The sequence below is a fragment of the Juglans regia genome, chromosome 8 (assembly GCF_001411555.2).
Source record: "Juglans regia cultivar Chandler chromosome 8, Walnut 2.0, whole genome shotgun sequence".
NCBI lineage: Eukaryota > Viridiplantae > Streptophyta > Magnoliopsida > Fagales > Juglandaceae > Juglans > Juglans regia.
Window position 1 is genome coordinate 3,717,513 of NC_049908.1, and position 16,494 is coordinate 3,734,006.

General features: G+C 36.8%; 1 protein-coding gene across 1 annotated transcript; it reads right to left on the reverse strand.

The window, feature by feature from the left end:
* Positions 1-2,712: 2,712 nt before the first annotated feature.
* On the reverse strand, positions 2,713-6,358 carry LOC108979244 (AP2-like ethylene-responsive transcription factor AIL5). The gene is made up of 9 exons (XM_018949884.2): positions 6,070-6,358; positions 5,594-5,951; positions 5,357-5,439; positions 4,937-4,945; positions 4,603-4,691; positions 4,424-4,497; positions 4,219-4,269; positions 3,909-3,985; positions 2,713-3,730 (listed from the first exon to the last, which is right to left on the reverse strand). Exons 1-9 carry the CDS (start codon positions 6,185-6,187, stop codon positions 3,054-3,056), a joined length of 1,536 nt encoding a protein of 511 aa, XP_018805429.2. The 5' UTR covers positions 6,188-6,358; the 3' UTR covers positions 2,713-3,053.
* Positions 6,359-16,494: the final 10,136 nt, after the last annotated feature.

A 16,494-nucleotide genomic window follows, 5' to 3' on the forward strand; every position in this document is an offset into this window, starting at 1 on the left:
AATATTGATCTTGTACTGCCAGGAAAATTAATATATAAATAATGAAGCATTATGTTCCAGTACAATATGCTGGAAGTTTTGTGACCATAGGATCAGTACTGACTTGAGCGATCAGCTGGATACATGTTTTTTTTTTGTTTTTTCTTTTCCTATTTTTTGTAAGCACTCGGAGAGGAAAGAATAATATATAGATAATTAAAAACAAATATATATATATAATTGAAACGTGAGTAATAATTTCACTCTTTTAAATAATAAATGTCTACTGTATCACCTAAGATATGACCGACAATTAGAGTCAAAGAAGACGGTCACGATCTCAGTTAGCTGATAACATTAAAAAATAACTCAAAATCTTCGGAGGAGCATCAAAGAATGAACTCATATAGCTAGCATAGCCCTAGAGATGAATAGCTCCAAACATAATTTAGATAAAACGGTCAAAACAGTGGTCAAAGATGTGGGCACGTCGGTGGGGGTGAAGATCTTGCATAAGCGCCGAAAGGTGCGAAGGACACTCATAAGCTAATAGGGTTTTGAGAGACAAGAAAGGACAGGTTTTTTGAATTGAACCTCTTTCAATTCTGAAAGGAAAAAATCCCGAAAAGCTCAGGTCACAATAGACAGCAATGTGGGTTTTGTTTCTGTCCCATCGAATATTATTTCTCACATTAAAGCCTGTTCGATCTCTCACTTTTGGTCAAGAGGTTCTGGCATGGCCCCCCTTAATTACGAAGAGTCTAATAAAACGCCTTTTCCCTTGTTTTGCATAGATAATTTTATGCATTTCTATATATTATAGTTGTATCTCAAAACTGAGTACTGAAAAATCAGTAAAAACAAAACAAAAAATCCTATAACTATGTGCAATTATATGTATATTTACATGCATATATACATGTAAAATGCATATATACATGTAAATAGAATATTCACAATCTTAATGATTTAAAATATCTACTTTTTTGGCTTTAAGAGCATTCTCATGGTAAACATTGTCTATTTTGAAACCTTATAGCTTGTTTGGACAGGAAAAATGTTCCATTTTATCTAATATCATCTCATCTTATTTCATCATTATAATTTTTTTAAGGGAAGCACTTGGCCGATAGGGTGTCAAGTGGTTTTTTACACCAGCGATAACAACATGCCGCCACCGTCGGCCTCTTCCCCTACCTCTCTCTGGAAAAAAATTGTCTCTTCGACCTCCTCTCTTGTAGCTTCCGAAAAATCTAAAGTTAGATAAACGTTTTTCAAGCAGAGGAAACAATTAAAGAATCAATTTTTGCCTTTATGTCTAATCTATTTTTTGAACCACCAATTCTACTCCAAACAGGCGAACCAGTATCTTGTAAGCCAACAGCAGTTACGGTACTTCTAACAAGGCACTCATTATCAGTACTGCCACATAACCTGCCATTGTGCCTATCAGAGAGATCATCATCCAACATGGTTTCAGTTTCATCATTCTTGGGTGATTGTAGAGTGAGCAAGCCATTTGATGTTTAAGGGTCGTTGTTATTTCACAGGGGTTGATCAGGATCATACAAATAAGCTCATTTGAGCATTTTATCAAACATCTTGCATCCATACCCATCTCTGAATTTAGCAAACCTACCCAACAATCTAACCTTAATTTCCTTATTACATCACAATAAGCATTCACCATTACATCACGGTAATTATTTATCATGTTCATCATAGCAAGTATTTACGCAGGTTCATAACAAATTATCATGGAATACACAGCAAGAATCAGTATAAACAAAATAGAAGAAAATTCTGAAAATTATTCCAAGCATTTATGCAAGTTCATATCTAGTTTGGAAAATTCTTCCGAGCAGTTACGCAGCCTAATGTTCAAAAACATTACTCAATTATCTAATTAAAGGAAATGACAATTATAAGACTTTTGAACAAATTATACATTGTACATACGTGTTTCAATGGAGGAGTGCCTTGGAAGGATCCAAAAATTGGATAAGATGGATAAGATTTTGATGGTCCAGAAAATAGATAAGATTTTAAAACATGTGGAATTGAAAGAACCAACTGTAGAAGAACCAAAGAAGAACCGATTGTAGAAAAAGGAACACAACGATAAAGAAGAAACGGAAGAACTGAACGGAAAAAAAAATAAAAATAGTAGAATCAGGGAGAGAATAAGCGGAAGAGACGAATAATCGGGAGGAAAGAGTCCCAAAGTTTTATACAGTAAGGTGTGATTTATTATAAGATAAATACATCTGTCACATATTGTGTTTTTATTGGCTGGCGTGAATATGAGTTAGACACTTTTTTTTTTTTTTTTAATTTTCATATAAAATATAAAATATAATAAATAATTTAATTTTTTAATTTTTATGTTTATTACGTGCCTACATCGTGCTGCTGAAAAGAAAACATCGATCAAATATCCAATCTTTTTCGCTGACGGAACACCACCGAAGGATCGATGGTTATGTACCATGTGATCAACACCGTGGAAACATGTACGTTTGGTGGAAATAAATATATATGCTGCATCAGAGTACCATTGGGCATGATGAACTCCGAGTGAGGAATCATTTTTTAAGTGGCCTGCCTGGAAACAATATTATCCATTTCTTGAAGGTGGAAGAACGTCGCTGTCAAACATATGCTTGCAAGATGACCGTAAATCCCAGAAAATCTGAATGTACAGTACGATGGTGTCACAAAGGAGAGAGAGAGTGGAAAAATGAAAATTTTCACGTTGATAATTTAAACCCTAATTAAGAAGTTGGAAGGATTACAAAAGTGTTTCTTTCCCGTTATACCCATGTAAATCGTGTCAGTAAAAGCAAAAAGAGAAAGGGAAAAGATGAATGGAAAAGCCAGAAAAGAACCGCCATGACCTTGACAAAGAACTCCAGTCAGTACACCGTGAACTCTGCTCCCGTGAATCGTGATTGTCAGTCCCCCTCTCCCTTTTCAACAAAAGTTGACCCTCTCATTCGGCTTTCTTTAACACCAACATCATTCAATTCCATAATTTTGCACGGATTCCCATCTATCCTCTCTAGTGTGAGAGCTCATTCTATGCCAAAAATTGGTGTCTGAAAGAGATTGGGCTTAGCATGAGTTTGGAATGTGTGCAGAGCGGGGCCAATCCAGCTGCTTCCAAAACCGGAGGAACTCTCATAACTATTGTTACTACTTACGGCAACTGGTGTGGGATAAGGGATTGACGTTCCATTATTCTGTTCCTGAACATAACCTTCATTGAAAAACCCATTGCAGCTTTCGTTGGCAGAGCTGGAAGTTGTAGAGAAGTCCACGTTGAAGGGTGAGGTGGTGTTCTGAAAGGCAGAGCCATTGATGGAAGCTGATTGAACTAAATGCGGTGCAACACTAGGGTTCTTAGTATAGTTAAAAGAACCGTTCTGGTAACCAAGAATAGACGGCCAGTATTCTGTTGGGTCTTGTTTGATGGGTATTGCGAAACTTAAGGAAGAGGCTGAGGGCTGTGAAGCAAAGGATATGGAGGAAGCTGAGGAAAGATCTCGGTCATCGGAACGGCTTCCATCGATACTCTTAGTCTCAGAAGCAGACTCGGAAGAAGTCTTCGATTTACCACCGCCGATGGGAAGGTTGCTGTTGGCAATGCTCTTTACGTCGTAGCGGCTCATGTCAAAATTGGTCACGGCGTTTAGCCCTCTGAATTTTATAGCAGCAATGTCATAGGCCTCAGCAGCTTCTTCTTGGGTGCCTGTTTTATTACCCCAAACAAAAAGCAAAAACAAAACCAGTCTTATATAAATAAAACTTTAAACAGACTAATATTATAAAATACGGAACTGCATTTTCATGCATCCAAATAATGTAATTGGATTCTAATCCAACCAATGAATAAACGCCGGCAAGATAACGAGAGTAAAGAATCTCACTGAAGGTGCCAAGGTAAAGATCTTTGTTGCCAGCAACTCTCCCGATTCTTGCCTGCCATCTGCCGTGTTGATGGTGCCTGATATATATATATATATATAAAGAAAAATAAATAACGAGACCACATTTTTTTTTTTGGGTATTATCAACGGTTTTAGTATATATCAGCTACTATTCATCCCTCATTCCATACTTGACAACTTTTTTTTTTTTTTTTAGGATGTAGCGGAGTAAATAGTAACTAACAAGAAGAATTATCCATTATCAAAGAGCAAAATATTAAACAAAGAATGAGGGAATAATTTAGCAAACCTTGTGACGCCTCTGTAGATGGAGGCTCCTCTAGAAAACCCACTACTTTTCCTAAAATAATGGTAGGAAAAATGTTTCAGCAACAACTTTACATGCCGCTAGATAATCTACGTACATTATTCATACAAGACCAGTAGCCGAAAGGATTCTCCAAAAAAACAAAGAGATAATTAAGGAAAAGAGTCATGATCAAAAGCAAATTTACCTTCGAAGAGAAGCAATAAACTCCAACCTAGTCATGATCTTCATCTCCTCAAGTTCTTTCTCATAGTTAGAAACCTTTAGAAAGCCAAAAATAAAACATTGAAAAGCCGGATCCAAACTGCGACGCAGAAAAATAACACAAGGAAACTAAAAATTCAATATATTTGATTAGCCACTCACCGGAAAGTTTGTGGTTGTGTTCGGACCCCAGTATTTGAGAGCTGCCAGATCATAAGCTCTTGCAGCTTTCTCTTCTTTATCATAGCCCCCTTAAAAAAGTAATTGGCAAAATCAGATCAACGATGAATCTAAAGTACTATATAGATTACACGTTCATGCAAAAAAGAATCTATTACACAGTAAACAAAATCTAAAGGTCACCTCGAACGTACTAGCATTCACGAAAGAGCATAATATCAATATAGTAAAACAACATGATGACCATAGTTACGAGCCAGGACTACTACTACTACTGTTTACTTGTGGAAGAGACAAGCTAAGAGAGAGAACTCACCCAAATAAACTGAGATAATGATGATGTTATGAGCATCCATGGCGGCGACAATTCATCGTGTACATGCCACGCAAAGAAACAACAGATGCCACATCAGATTCGATCTTCACACCCGTAATAAATGCGTATAGTATTATAGCAAATTCAGCTAAACGAAATCTAAAGCACGCCTACGGCGTACAGAAAACCAGCCCGGAGATCGTCCAAATCTGAGACGCCCTTAGATATTGTTATTGGGAAGTGCACCGCTCATTACGGTATGGTCAAAGAGATATCATTGATCGCCACCTCGTTCGCGCAGGACTATTCTCGGCGTCTCCTCTCAGACCCAGATCTCGCGTACCCGGATTAAACTGTACGCTCCCTAGGCGCACGTTAGAAACCATCCTACTGGAATAAATGGAAAGAAAAAAAAGTTACCTTGTCTTCCTTTCCTACTCTGCCCTTCTCTTCTGCAACTGTTGTCCCAAAGGTGAGCTTCATATCTCCCTGTCCACCTATGTCTAGGATTTTTAAAGAAATGAAAAAATATTTAGTAATTATATGTTCTATTGTAAGAATCTCTCATCCAAGCAAAGGGTTCTATAAGAACTTCGAAATGATCAAGTTCTATTATTTTTTGTTGTCATGGTCTCATAAATTCGAGTATGAATTTACCGTGTGACGCCACGGTAGATGGAGGTGCGTTGGCCGAAGGTGTCTGCGTTTTTCTTTGGCGACAGTTCCGCTGGAGCCACTGGCAGCTTTTCCGCTTGGGTTTTTTGTTCGGTTGAGAACCCTCGGAGGAAGCCAGCGGCTATGGTCTTGAGCTCAGAGTCGTACATCTCAGGCTCGGCCGACACATGCATAGCCATGGGACTCTGGGTAGAAAACTGAGCCAGCGGTGCAGCTCCGGATGTGGCGGTGGAGCCGCCAAGGAAGTCCTCAAGCTTCGGCCCGGTGGTAAACATGGACAGGTCGTTTGCACCACCAGTCGCATCATGATCTTGATCTTGCGTTACGTCGGTCACAGAACCTGCGTCAAAAAATATATATAACAATAATCAGAGATGATATTCTTGAACAAGAATACGTATCCGTCCGTGGTGTTCGTGTCAGTACTGTGCCTGCTACGTATGAGAGAGAGAGAGAACCTGAGGCTGGGGAGGTAAAGGCATGGAAGAGGGAGAGATGGGAGGAGTCGGAGCGCAAGTGGGGGTTAGTGTGGTTGGAAAGAGAGAAGCCGAGCCAGTTCTGGGGAGAAGAATCCATGTCGTCGATCGATGAGCGTGAAAGAGATGTGTGGAAGCTGGGTGAGTGGGTTGTTAATTGTTTTGGGGTTTCTGTCTTTGGAAATAGCAAAAAAAGGAAAAAATAGAGTTTTTTCTTTCTTAAACTGCGAGGAAACCAGAGGGTTAGGGGAGGTAAAATGGGTAATGAAGGAGACTGAGGATTGACACAGATATAGAGGAAGAGGAGAGAGATGAATACTGAGAGAGAGAGAGGGGGGGGGCTGCAGCGTGCACGAGTATCGAAGTTATTTAATTTTATAATACAGAACATGAGAGGGAGAAAATAATACATAATAACAGAGACAAAATAAAATAAATAATAAATAATTTTTATTTGCATGTACACATTAATTGATCAAAGGATGGGAGAGAGAGTGAGCAAACTGCACAGCAAGTGGAAGCTTTTCATGGGACGACTAGGCGGTGTGCCCCTCTGATCTCTCTCTCTCTCTCTCTCTGATTCTCTATCTTCTTGACCTAATAAATTAAGCATTTTGTGCTGTTCCTTTCTTTTTTTGATAAATGCATTTTGTGCTCATAAAATAAAAAGAATTAATCATTTTGTCAAGCAGATCTTCTTTGACATCAGTCCGTTATAGCAGCATCATCGTCTCAAATTCTCAACAACCATACGACAAAACTTTAAACATTTGATCCTGCTTGAGCAAACAGTTGACGATGGCTACGTACGAGATTATAAGGGATTACAGCATATCTTCTATGTTAAAGACATCATGATATGCATTTTTAATAACATCTTTTAATGATTTATTAAAAAAATTAACAAGAATATCAGTTATTAAGATCATTCTCACAATATCATAAGCTATTATGTAAGAGAAATAATATTTGCAGTCGTGAAAAGCGTAAGTGTCATACAATCTTTAAAAAACAGTAAGTAATAAGGACTCATATCGCATGTACAATTCTTTTTCAAAACAATTGTGTAATGTTTATACTCTACGACTGTATGTAGTATTACTCATTATATAATACGCACCCGTATCGCTTGGATCTGATAATCTTCTTAGTACGCTCTGTGTCACGATTTTGTTTAATATAAATTCCTTTTAGATGTTAAGTGTATTTTAATAATTTGTCAATAATAATAAAATATTTATAAATAATAATAAATTAGTCAGTTATGTCCCAAACATATCCCTATATATATATTTAAAAAAAAAACAGCATTATTTGAAGAGAGAAAAGGAAGGGGAGAGGGTTTGTTTTATCATTTGTATGTGGTAATGTGGGACATGCTGACGCCCACGAGAAGGAGCGAGGTTTGCATGAGAAAAATACTATAAACACAAAAGAATTTCATAAAGAAATCTCACACATTGATGTGACATACTACCAGTGTACCACGTCTCTCCCTATTTTTTTTCTTTTTCTTTCTCCTCATCTCCCTCATTTCTACCCCTTGCCATCTCCTTGTGCTCGCTCCCCACGGCGGCCATAGTGGTCGGGGACCACCTCATGATAGACAAAAGACGTCAGGGGTCCAAGTGGTACTGTCGGCGCGGAGTGCCGATAAGAAGGTTACCGAGAGAGGGAGGTGCTTTATCGAGAGAGGGGGACGTTGCTCAGGGAAAAGGGAGAGAGAGAGAATGGCTCAGGTAGTTGGGGGAGAAACTTACGTCAACAAGGAGCTAGGTGTAGTGGCGTAGTTGGGCTGCGACAGTGACGCTGGCAACGGCAAGAGAGAGAAGTCATGTGAGAAGAGTTCGATTTCAAGAGGAGAGGGAGAGGGGCTGCACTGTGAGGGGCTGGGTCTGGTCGGAAGGTCACCGATGAGGGGGCCCTACCAAACCACGCACTAATATTAAATATAAGACATTCGTTTAATGAAACAATACGAATTGAAGACAAAAATAATTTTTGTGAAATAGATGACCTTATTCTTCTAAAAAAAAATTCTTTTTTATTTTTTTTTTATAAAAAAAAAATTATATGAGTGTTGGTACGCAATTTGGTGCACCAAACCGCTTTTTACCTAACAAATCACTAGAAAAAATAAGTATTCATGTCTAGTTATATGCGATCATGCGAACAAATTCATTTTAACAAAAAATAATTAATTATAAATAAATATTTTTTTATCACTAGCAAAAAATTATGTTATTAGAACTTGTTTGTCATATAGTAGAGCTCATACATTGTCCATAAAATACAGGAGCCAAAGCATGTATTAGAGGAGAGATCACATTAATAGTTGTGAAGTATGTAAATATTGTATAATTTTTTTAAAAAAATTGATTAAATATGAGATTTATATAAAAAAATTAATTTTTTAATAATTAATTTGATTCTTTTTTATAGTGATTATACAGTATTTATATATGAGTATTACTATATCCAAAAAAAGATTATATAAAAGTAATCTTTCAAGTTGACATGATTTCATGTAGTTTGTTATATTTATTTTTATAATAAAAATAATTTTATAATCTAACGAATTACATTAATTTATAATATTATTTTTATATAATTTATTTATGATTAGATTGTTTTTATTTATATATTTACGACGATATATATATATAGCATTATTCGTACGAGAGAGAGAGAGAGAGAGAGGGATAGACAGGCAGGTGTAAGAAGGAGGAGGAGGCATGGAAGGAGGGCCCTGCCATCTGCCAGAGGATAGATCTGCTAGTGGCAAATCCACATGCCTGCATGTCACCCGCTTGTCACGTTTGCATTATAATAACATTTTCTTCAAAAATCTCAGCACACGTGTCAGCTGGATCCTGAAGATGCCATGCATGCATATTTATATTATATATATATGTTGGCATGCAATCGGATTGGAATTGTGATTAATCGTAGGAAGTGTGCATGTTAAATGTTTCTTAATTAAAAATGATAAGTATAATATATGGTTTAACAATTAATAGTTCATTCGTGCAAATCGGAAGTCAAAAGACTGTAGCATGTATGCATGCATGCAATTGCATGGTGGTTTCTCTAAATTTTAAGGATGATTGCAGATTCGTGCATGTATAGTACGAGCTTGAAGGATGGGATTATCTCCAATAATTGTCTTTTGTCATCATCTGGTGTTTGTTTAGTTTAAGATTCGGAATTTTTGTCTAATAATTATATTTAGGATTTGGGTAATTTGATAGAGTAGAATGAATTGATTTTTGTCAATCCACACACACACACATATATATATATATATATATATATAATTCATTGTCCAAAAATATTAAAATCTCTGTCAATTCTTTTTTTTTTCTCTCTCTATTTAATTTATTATATCCGCATAAGATCCAACAGCCAATATATAATTTGCATATATTTGAAACGCCATTATGTTTAATTGTTAGTATTATTATCATAAAAAAAAAAATGAGTTCTTCTTATACGTATAAGAGGATTTGCTGACCAATTTGTACATTAATATTGATATGGATTATTTTGTCAAATGTTAATTAAAAAAAAATAAACCATTTTATTAAAGTCTATATTTCCACTTCAGCATTAGTATGTGTATTGGTGCGCAAGTCCGCTTACATTCAAATTTTTCTTAAATAAAAACCTATTTTGTTAGAGCTCATGTATGTCTTGATCAATATCATGCATTGATTAGAAGCACACGCAACACACGAACTCAAAACTCAAATTGACTTAGGCATTGGAAGTATTCCCACCACCCCGAGCCTTCATTCCTGCGATACACAAGAACAGATCAACCCAGTGCATGGAGTTGCTCTGATTGTAAAACATGACATCAATAAAAATAATACTAAACACTAGAAGTGTAACTTTGACCAATGCATAAACTAGAGTTAAAAGCTTAACTCTTACACAAAACTCTTAGATGAAAACTTATATGGAACCATTTTAATAGTCTTGCAAAATTAAATAAATTACATATATATATTGTAGTGGGTTTGGGTTGCCGAAAACCAAGATCCAATGAACGACCTCCGAAATGGCCATGCATGGCCACTTATCCTCCGGGTCCTACGGCCACATGTCCCAAGTCTTTAAGAGCTGGGTGTCTGTTGTTGGTGATTCAGAGACAACAGCTAGCAGCAATGCCAATCACCCAGCAAAGAGGTCCCAACCCCAAGCATGAATGATGAATAAATTAGGTATCAAATACCAATCACGTTAATGTGGAAAGCAGGCCATGCCAGCATGACCTCAAAACCCGGAAGAGCCTACCTTCAAACTGTTGCACTAAGCAACCCAACAAAAAACAAACAAGCCATGAGGACAAAAGTTGCAACTGAAGATTGAGAAAAAAACAGAAAAAAAAGAAGAGGAAACTAAGCAGATTGGCAGAGAGTTCGGCGGAGATTGTTTGCATGCTGATCAGTTTGATTCTTTCTGCAGCAAAGGATTATAATATATTAAGCTTTTAAAAATGCAAATACCACAAGTGGGATGGACAAATCCTATCCTCAGTCAAAGTCAAACTATGTATAAAAATAATTAAAAGGAGATCGAGTGGGTTTTGTGGGCACTGAAATGAATCATAACTCACGTTCGCTCGCTGCCTAATATACATATTTTCCTTCATTTATTATTACTGCATGATCACCTCTCACATGTCCCCCTCCTTTGTATCTCTCTATCTTTTAGTATTTTGCCTGATACGTACGTGTCTTTTTTGTGTGGACATGTGGGCCTAGCAAATGCCGATATGATTCTCGTTCGTGCAACCATTGATTGAGTTTGCTTAAGCTGATGAATCGATTATATATATCCCAAGGCTGTTTGCTCCCTATTTGAGTGTTCTTAGAACAATTAATGAGACGATAGAGCTTCTGCATTAGCTGTTCATTACAATAAATATAATTGGAGATGATAATATTTAAGATAAAAAAAAATGATATTAATATTGTAAATTAACTCAGTTCCAAAGGCGGAAGCCAAGCTCCTGATTTTTCTACTGAGCTTTAGCCAAGCTCCTGATTTTTCTACTGAGCTTAAAAGATTGACAAGTGTTTATATATCTGAGAATCAGTTTTCCAAATCCTGATCAGTACCTTCAATGAAGTGATGATCACCATTTTTTGCACAAAGTGCCACTAGCAAGGAAATATCAAGTCAAAATTTAATGAAGAACGGTGACATGATTCATAAAAACTTTGAATTGCTAAAACAAATGTCACTTGTCTATTAAATCCTCTACCGAATGCCTCCCATTTGCAGGGCTTTGACACGATGGGAACCAAAACTAAAAGTGGAGAGAGGCTGTGAGATTACAACAAGATCTAACTGAAGACTTAAGAGCAGAAGTCATCTGTTGTGGAGTTAATCAAGCCTTCCTCTACAAGATTTTGAATCCCCCATATGTCAACAACCTGGAAATTGTTAAGGATCCTACTCAAACAGAAGCAGCAGTTGCAGACACGGTTCCAACTCCTATCAACTCAGCAATCAACTCTGTTCCTTTACTAATCAACTCGAGCTGCGGATGGATCAGCAGGATAAGATTATAAAGATAGCAAGTCATGTCTGTAAATATCTCTACTTGTAAACTTATCATGTAAAGTTCTTTATATACAAAGTCAATACAACAGAATCACCCTTTCTTGCTATTTTAGACTAATTGAGACATTCTGTTAGAAGGCATGTGCGTAAGAGAGAGAATGAGAGAAAAGACGGAAAGGGAGGGAGGGGGGAAGAGATGAGCTTCGTGGATGGGCAATAGCGTCAGAGCGTACCCCCATTTCATCTGCCTCTGAACATTGGAAGATTAAAAGATGTCAGTAACGCAGCCAGAGGAACCAACCTGGCCTGAATGGTATCATGCAGCACATCGTTTAGAAAATGTTGGCCTACATGTATATCCGAGCATATACAGAAAATAGAAAAGATATTTGCCACGGTTAATTGTGTAATCGTCGCGTAATTATTTTGAAAAAAGTGAATAAAATATGAGACTCACATGAAAAAGATTAATTTTTTAATAATGCATCTCACTCTTTTTCAAAACAATTGTTACGCACAACAACGCAAACAGCAGAAACGCAGATTTGTACGCACAACAACCCATAGTATGGGGAATGGTGTTATCGCTAGAGGGAGGATCACCCAATCATTATCAAAAAGGAAAAACGTACCAGATTGAAGTATTTAATTGAAGTATTTACTTTGGATGAAGGCAGCTGCAACAAATCTAATACGATTGGTTCAATGTTCTTCTGTCCATCAACATTATAGTGACCATAGAAACTAAAATGGAAAAATATAGGGGCCAATAAGCATATCTACCTTGGTCTTTGGACTGTAAGTTTCAGCCTGTTCCCAGCTTGCCTTACTCTCAGGTTGGCCCTTCGATTTGACTAAGTAGTCTACGGGCTAGCACATGCATGGTGCGGTCAGCCTGATCTACTCAACTTCTCTCTTAGATCCCAAACTCGGTTTAGCGGGGCAGCTTGGTACCCCTTCATAGGTGCACTACTGCTTAAATTTGCCATCTGTGGCTGGTTTCTACTTTCTATGAGCAGTAAAACGCATAAACACCAGAAAGCCAGATAATAAATGATATAGATGTAATCCATGTCATGTAAAGCATAGATGAAATCCAGTATCATAGAGATGGACATGTCCAATCAATGAAATGGCTAGCCAATCTCATTAGAATAACTGACGGGCCTGAAAACAACCAGGTTCAATCTTAGAAAAGTAATAAAGGAAAATACGTCAAGAAGACAGCAAAAGTAGGGATTTCAATTCACAAAACTCTATATGCTATTGCACACCACCATGTTGTTCAAATGTCTACAAGGCAAGACAGGCTTCATCCACTAAAGCTTTTATTACTCCTTTCATCCCAAATTTCTGGCCCTATATGAGGATTAGAACTTTTGTGCTCTCTATAACTCATGACTTTGCAAAGTTGTCCTGCAAGCTCATGCCATTCTCAAACATTTTGGAGACTCATTTAGAAAACGACCATTTTTTAAACATTAAATGCCAACAAAATAGCACGAAGAGTTCAGAGAAATACAATGCAATCGCTGGTGACATCACTGCAAGTTCCGAAAGAGGAAATCTCCACAAAAATTTCCAGTGAGCTAAATTCTTAGACACCTCCCATAGACCAACCAAGATCCTAAATCGCACAAAAGCCAACCCCATAGGAGACATTCATCTTTATTCTAAAACATTCCACAAGAAACCTATGTTGAACTCCTCATTGTCCAGGGAAAAAAAACTATTGAAAGCAACAAGTAGTAGACTAGAAAGTTCACAATAACTGACTGAAAATTTTTCTTATAATCCACAATCATCTGGAAAAGTCATATATACGGTGCAGGTTTGTTAACCCAATTACTTGTTTTACTGACAATATGGCGCAGAGTAAGGGGTCATGGATTAGAGCATTGACATTTGATGATTTTAGCTTTAAACTCCTGGCATTGGATTCATCATATGCTCAAATGTCAAGCTTTGAGCTGCAGTAGATTTCTCTTCATCTTCAAATTTGAAGACTCACTATTCACACTCTATAACCATTATTTTATTTATTTAAATTAGTGTTTCCCAATTTTGAGCCACAATATATTTAAGTTGAGAAACAATAATTTAAATATCAAATTAAATTATTAATTAACATATAGTTAGTGTAATTGTAAAATATAAAAAAATAAATTAAAATATTATTATTAACAAAATAATATTATATTATTATTTTGATGAATCTAATAGTTAATCCAATGTGGGGTTATAGATAGAGAAGTTTTAGATTTATGAAAAATATGTACTTTTCATCAAATTTTAAAGATAAAAATGATGAACCCAATACTAATGCTCTTACCTACAATAGATTATGAACGCCACATCAATTTGCCACTAGTCTTGTCATGGTAAAACTGAAGCCGCACCTTCTAGAGAGAACATTTAAGGTCCGCTTTCCCAGAAACCTATTCGAATGTCGAGAAGGTCGAGCGAACATGAAAAGGGAACTAAAAAGCAGAATGATGCAACCATAATTCAAACTCAAAAGGCTCGAACATGAAAGGAAAATTAAACAGACTGATGCTAATTCAAATTGCCAAAAACCCATAATGTTTGCATAAACACCGTCCGTCAATGGTAAAGTAAGATTTATCTTCGCAGGACAGAAACGGTTCGTTTATCTGCTTCACAGTCAGCTGAAGCAACGACCGGATATGGCGACTATGCGAAAGGAGAGAAACTCAAAATCCTTAAACCATGTTTGGTTGATCAGAAATAGCAGGAATAAAAAAGATCCCAACTTTATTATTCTATAAAAAAAAATCCCAATTTTTACCATACACAATCCAGTACATTGAGACTAATCAAAAGTAAAGCGCGGATATCAAATTGACAATGTCCGCCTTGACTGCCAAGACAAATTGAAGAAAACCACAATAATCACAAAAACTGAGCCAAAATAGAATCCTCTGGTAATGCTAGAATTGCAATGCGCAACGGACAAATGACTACTTTCCCTGCTTTTACACCGTACCGTAAACCAATATTTCCTTCCTTTTCATTAGTCCCAAACGGACATTTTTAATTGACACAAGCGAAAAGACAAGGACGCCAGAGAGAGAGAGAGAGAGACCTTGAAGGGGTGAAGGAGGAATCGATTGCCCGGGTGGCAAGAGAAGGTACCTTCGAATTGGCTCCCAAAAATATAATCCGACTGTATTTATACTAGCGAGAAACGATCCATGTGCATGATGAAGAGATTTTTATGAAGGCAGACATGGGCATTTTCTTCCTGTGCGCATCCGCAGACACACACGTGAACTTACAAAAATTTGTGAGAGAGACAACATAAAAAAGATGAAATATTTGTAAATTAACCGAATAATTCATCGTACTAATATATACAAAGTCCCAACCTCAACGCTCTCGCCATTGGAATGCCCATCTAACAAAACCCTTGCCAAGTTTTTGTAGTTTTGAACACTGGTACAAAGCAAGAACACTATTAGAAGAGCAGGAGGAGCACGACGATGACCCATTGGATGAAGAAGATGATGGCGAGCTGCTTGAGCCACCAATGTCATCCTCCAAGTTAGTAAGCTCAAACTCGTCAAATTTATCGCCGCCATATTCAGAACGAACAAAAATATTCTCGCGCTTCAGCCGAGACATAGCTTTGAACTTCTTGGCCTCAATTAGGTTTGTCATGAACTTCTTCCATAAGAATATTCTTGACTTTGGCGAACTTTCGACAGATGGCCGTGACATGCCTTGGCTGTGCACCGCCGGAGGAGTCCCCGGGGGACCTAGGGAAGGCGGGAAAATATAATCATCGTCATGATCATGGGGCGGATGATCTTCTTTGGGCTTGCCAGGCTTCACTTCCCAGTTGAAGGGAACGTCTCCAGGGTTCCGATAATAGAAACGCGAAGAACAGCCAACGGAAGAGTTTCTTGTAAGAATTTTGTTCACAAAGCATTGATTTTCTTGGAGTATAGAATGCGTTTGCGCGGCAGCAGAAGTTTCGACGCGCTCTGGTACCGAGTCCATCATCTTTAATTTGGTGCAGGGTGGGGAATTAATCAGTGTGTCAGCTATATTACTATGTTCGGAAAGGAAATAAATCCATAAAAACCTTATCAAGTACTGGAATTTAGGAAGGTAATCTTCCCAAATCCCACCATTATCTCTAATTGATACTCCTTACCTATCTTGAAAACCGCCATGATACGTCCGTTTCGAATTTTTAGCTTTTTGTTAGAATATTATTATTATTTTAATATTTAAAAATTTTAAATTATTTGTAATATTTTGTATCAGAATTTACATCGATCCAAACCGGACTATTCTTTTGTGTTTGTAATGCTAGTGTTAGTATATTGTTATGTGTATATATACATAGGAGATATGAGATAAGGAAAATGCATGATAGATTTGTATCTGAGTTTAGTGTATTTTTTTTTAACTGTTTAAAAAAATTATAATTAATAAATTTGTGTATTTTAAAAAAAAATTATATTTAAAGATGTTTAAAAAATATTTTTATTTTAAGAAAAAGAAGAGGATATCACTGTGTGGCACGCCCAGCAGTGAGAGCTGAACGGTGCAGGATCCATGAGATAATTAGGTGTGTTGGCAAACCGTATATGATTAGTGTTTGTATTCCATATTTTAATAAGTTTGACATGAAATAGAATAAAGAAAATTAATGGGCATATTATACAATTTTGCACTTCAATATTTTCCCGAGATTTCTTATATAAAAAATTTCCAAATTAAGAGGAAATTCCTCTAGGGCCAAGGACAATTCTTCACCACCAGACATGCTATTCTTCAGGGTAATTAGTTCTAGATTTTAAT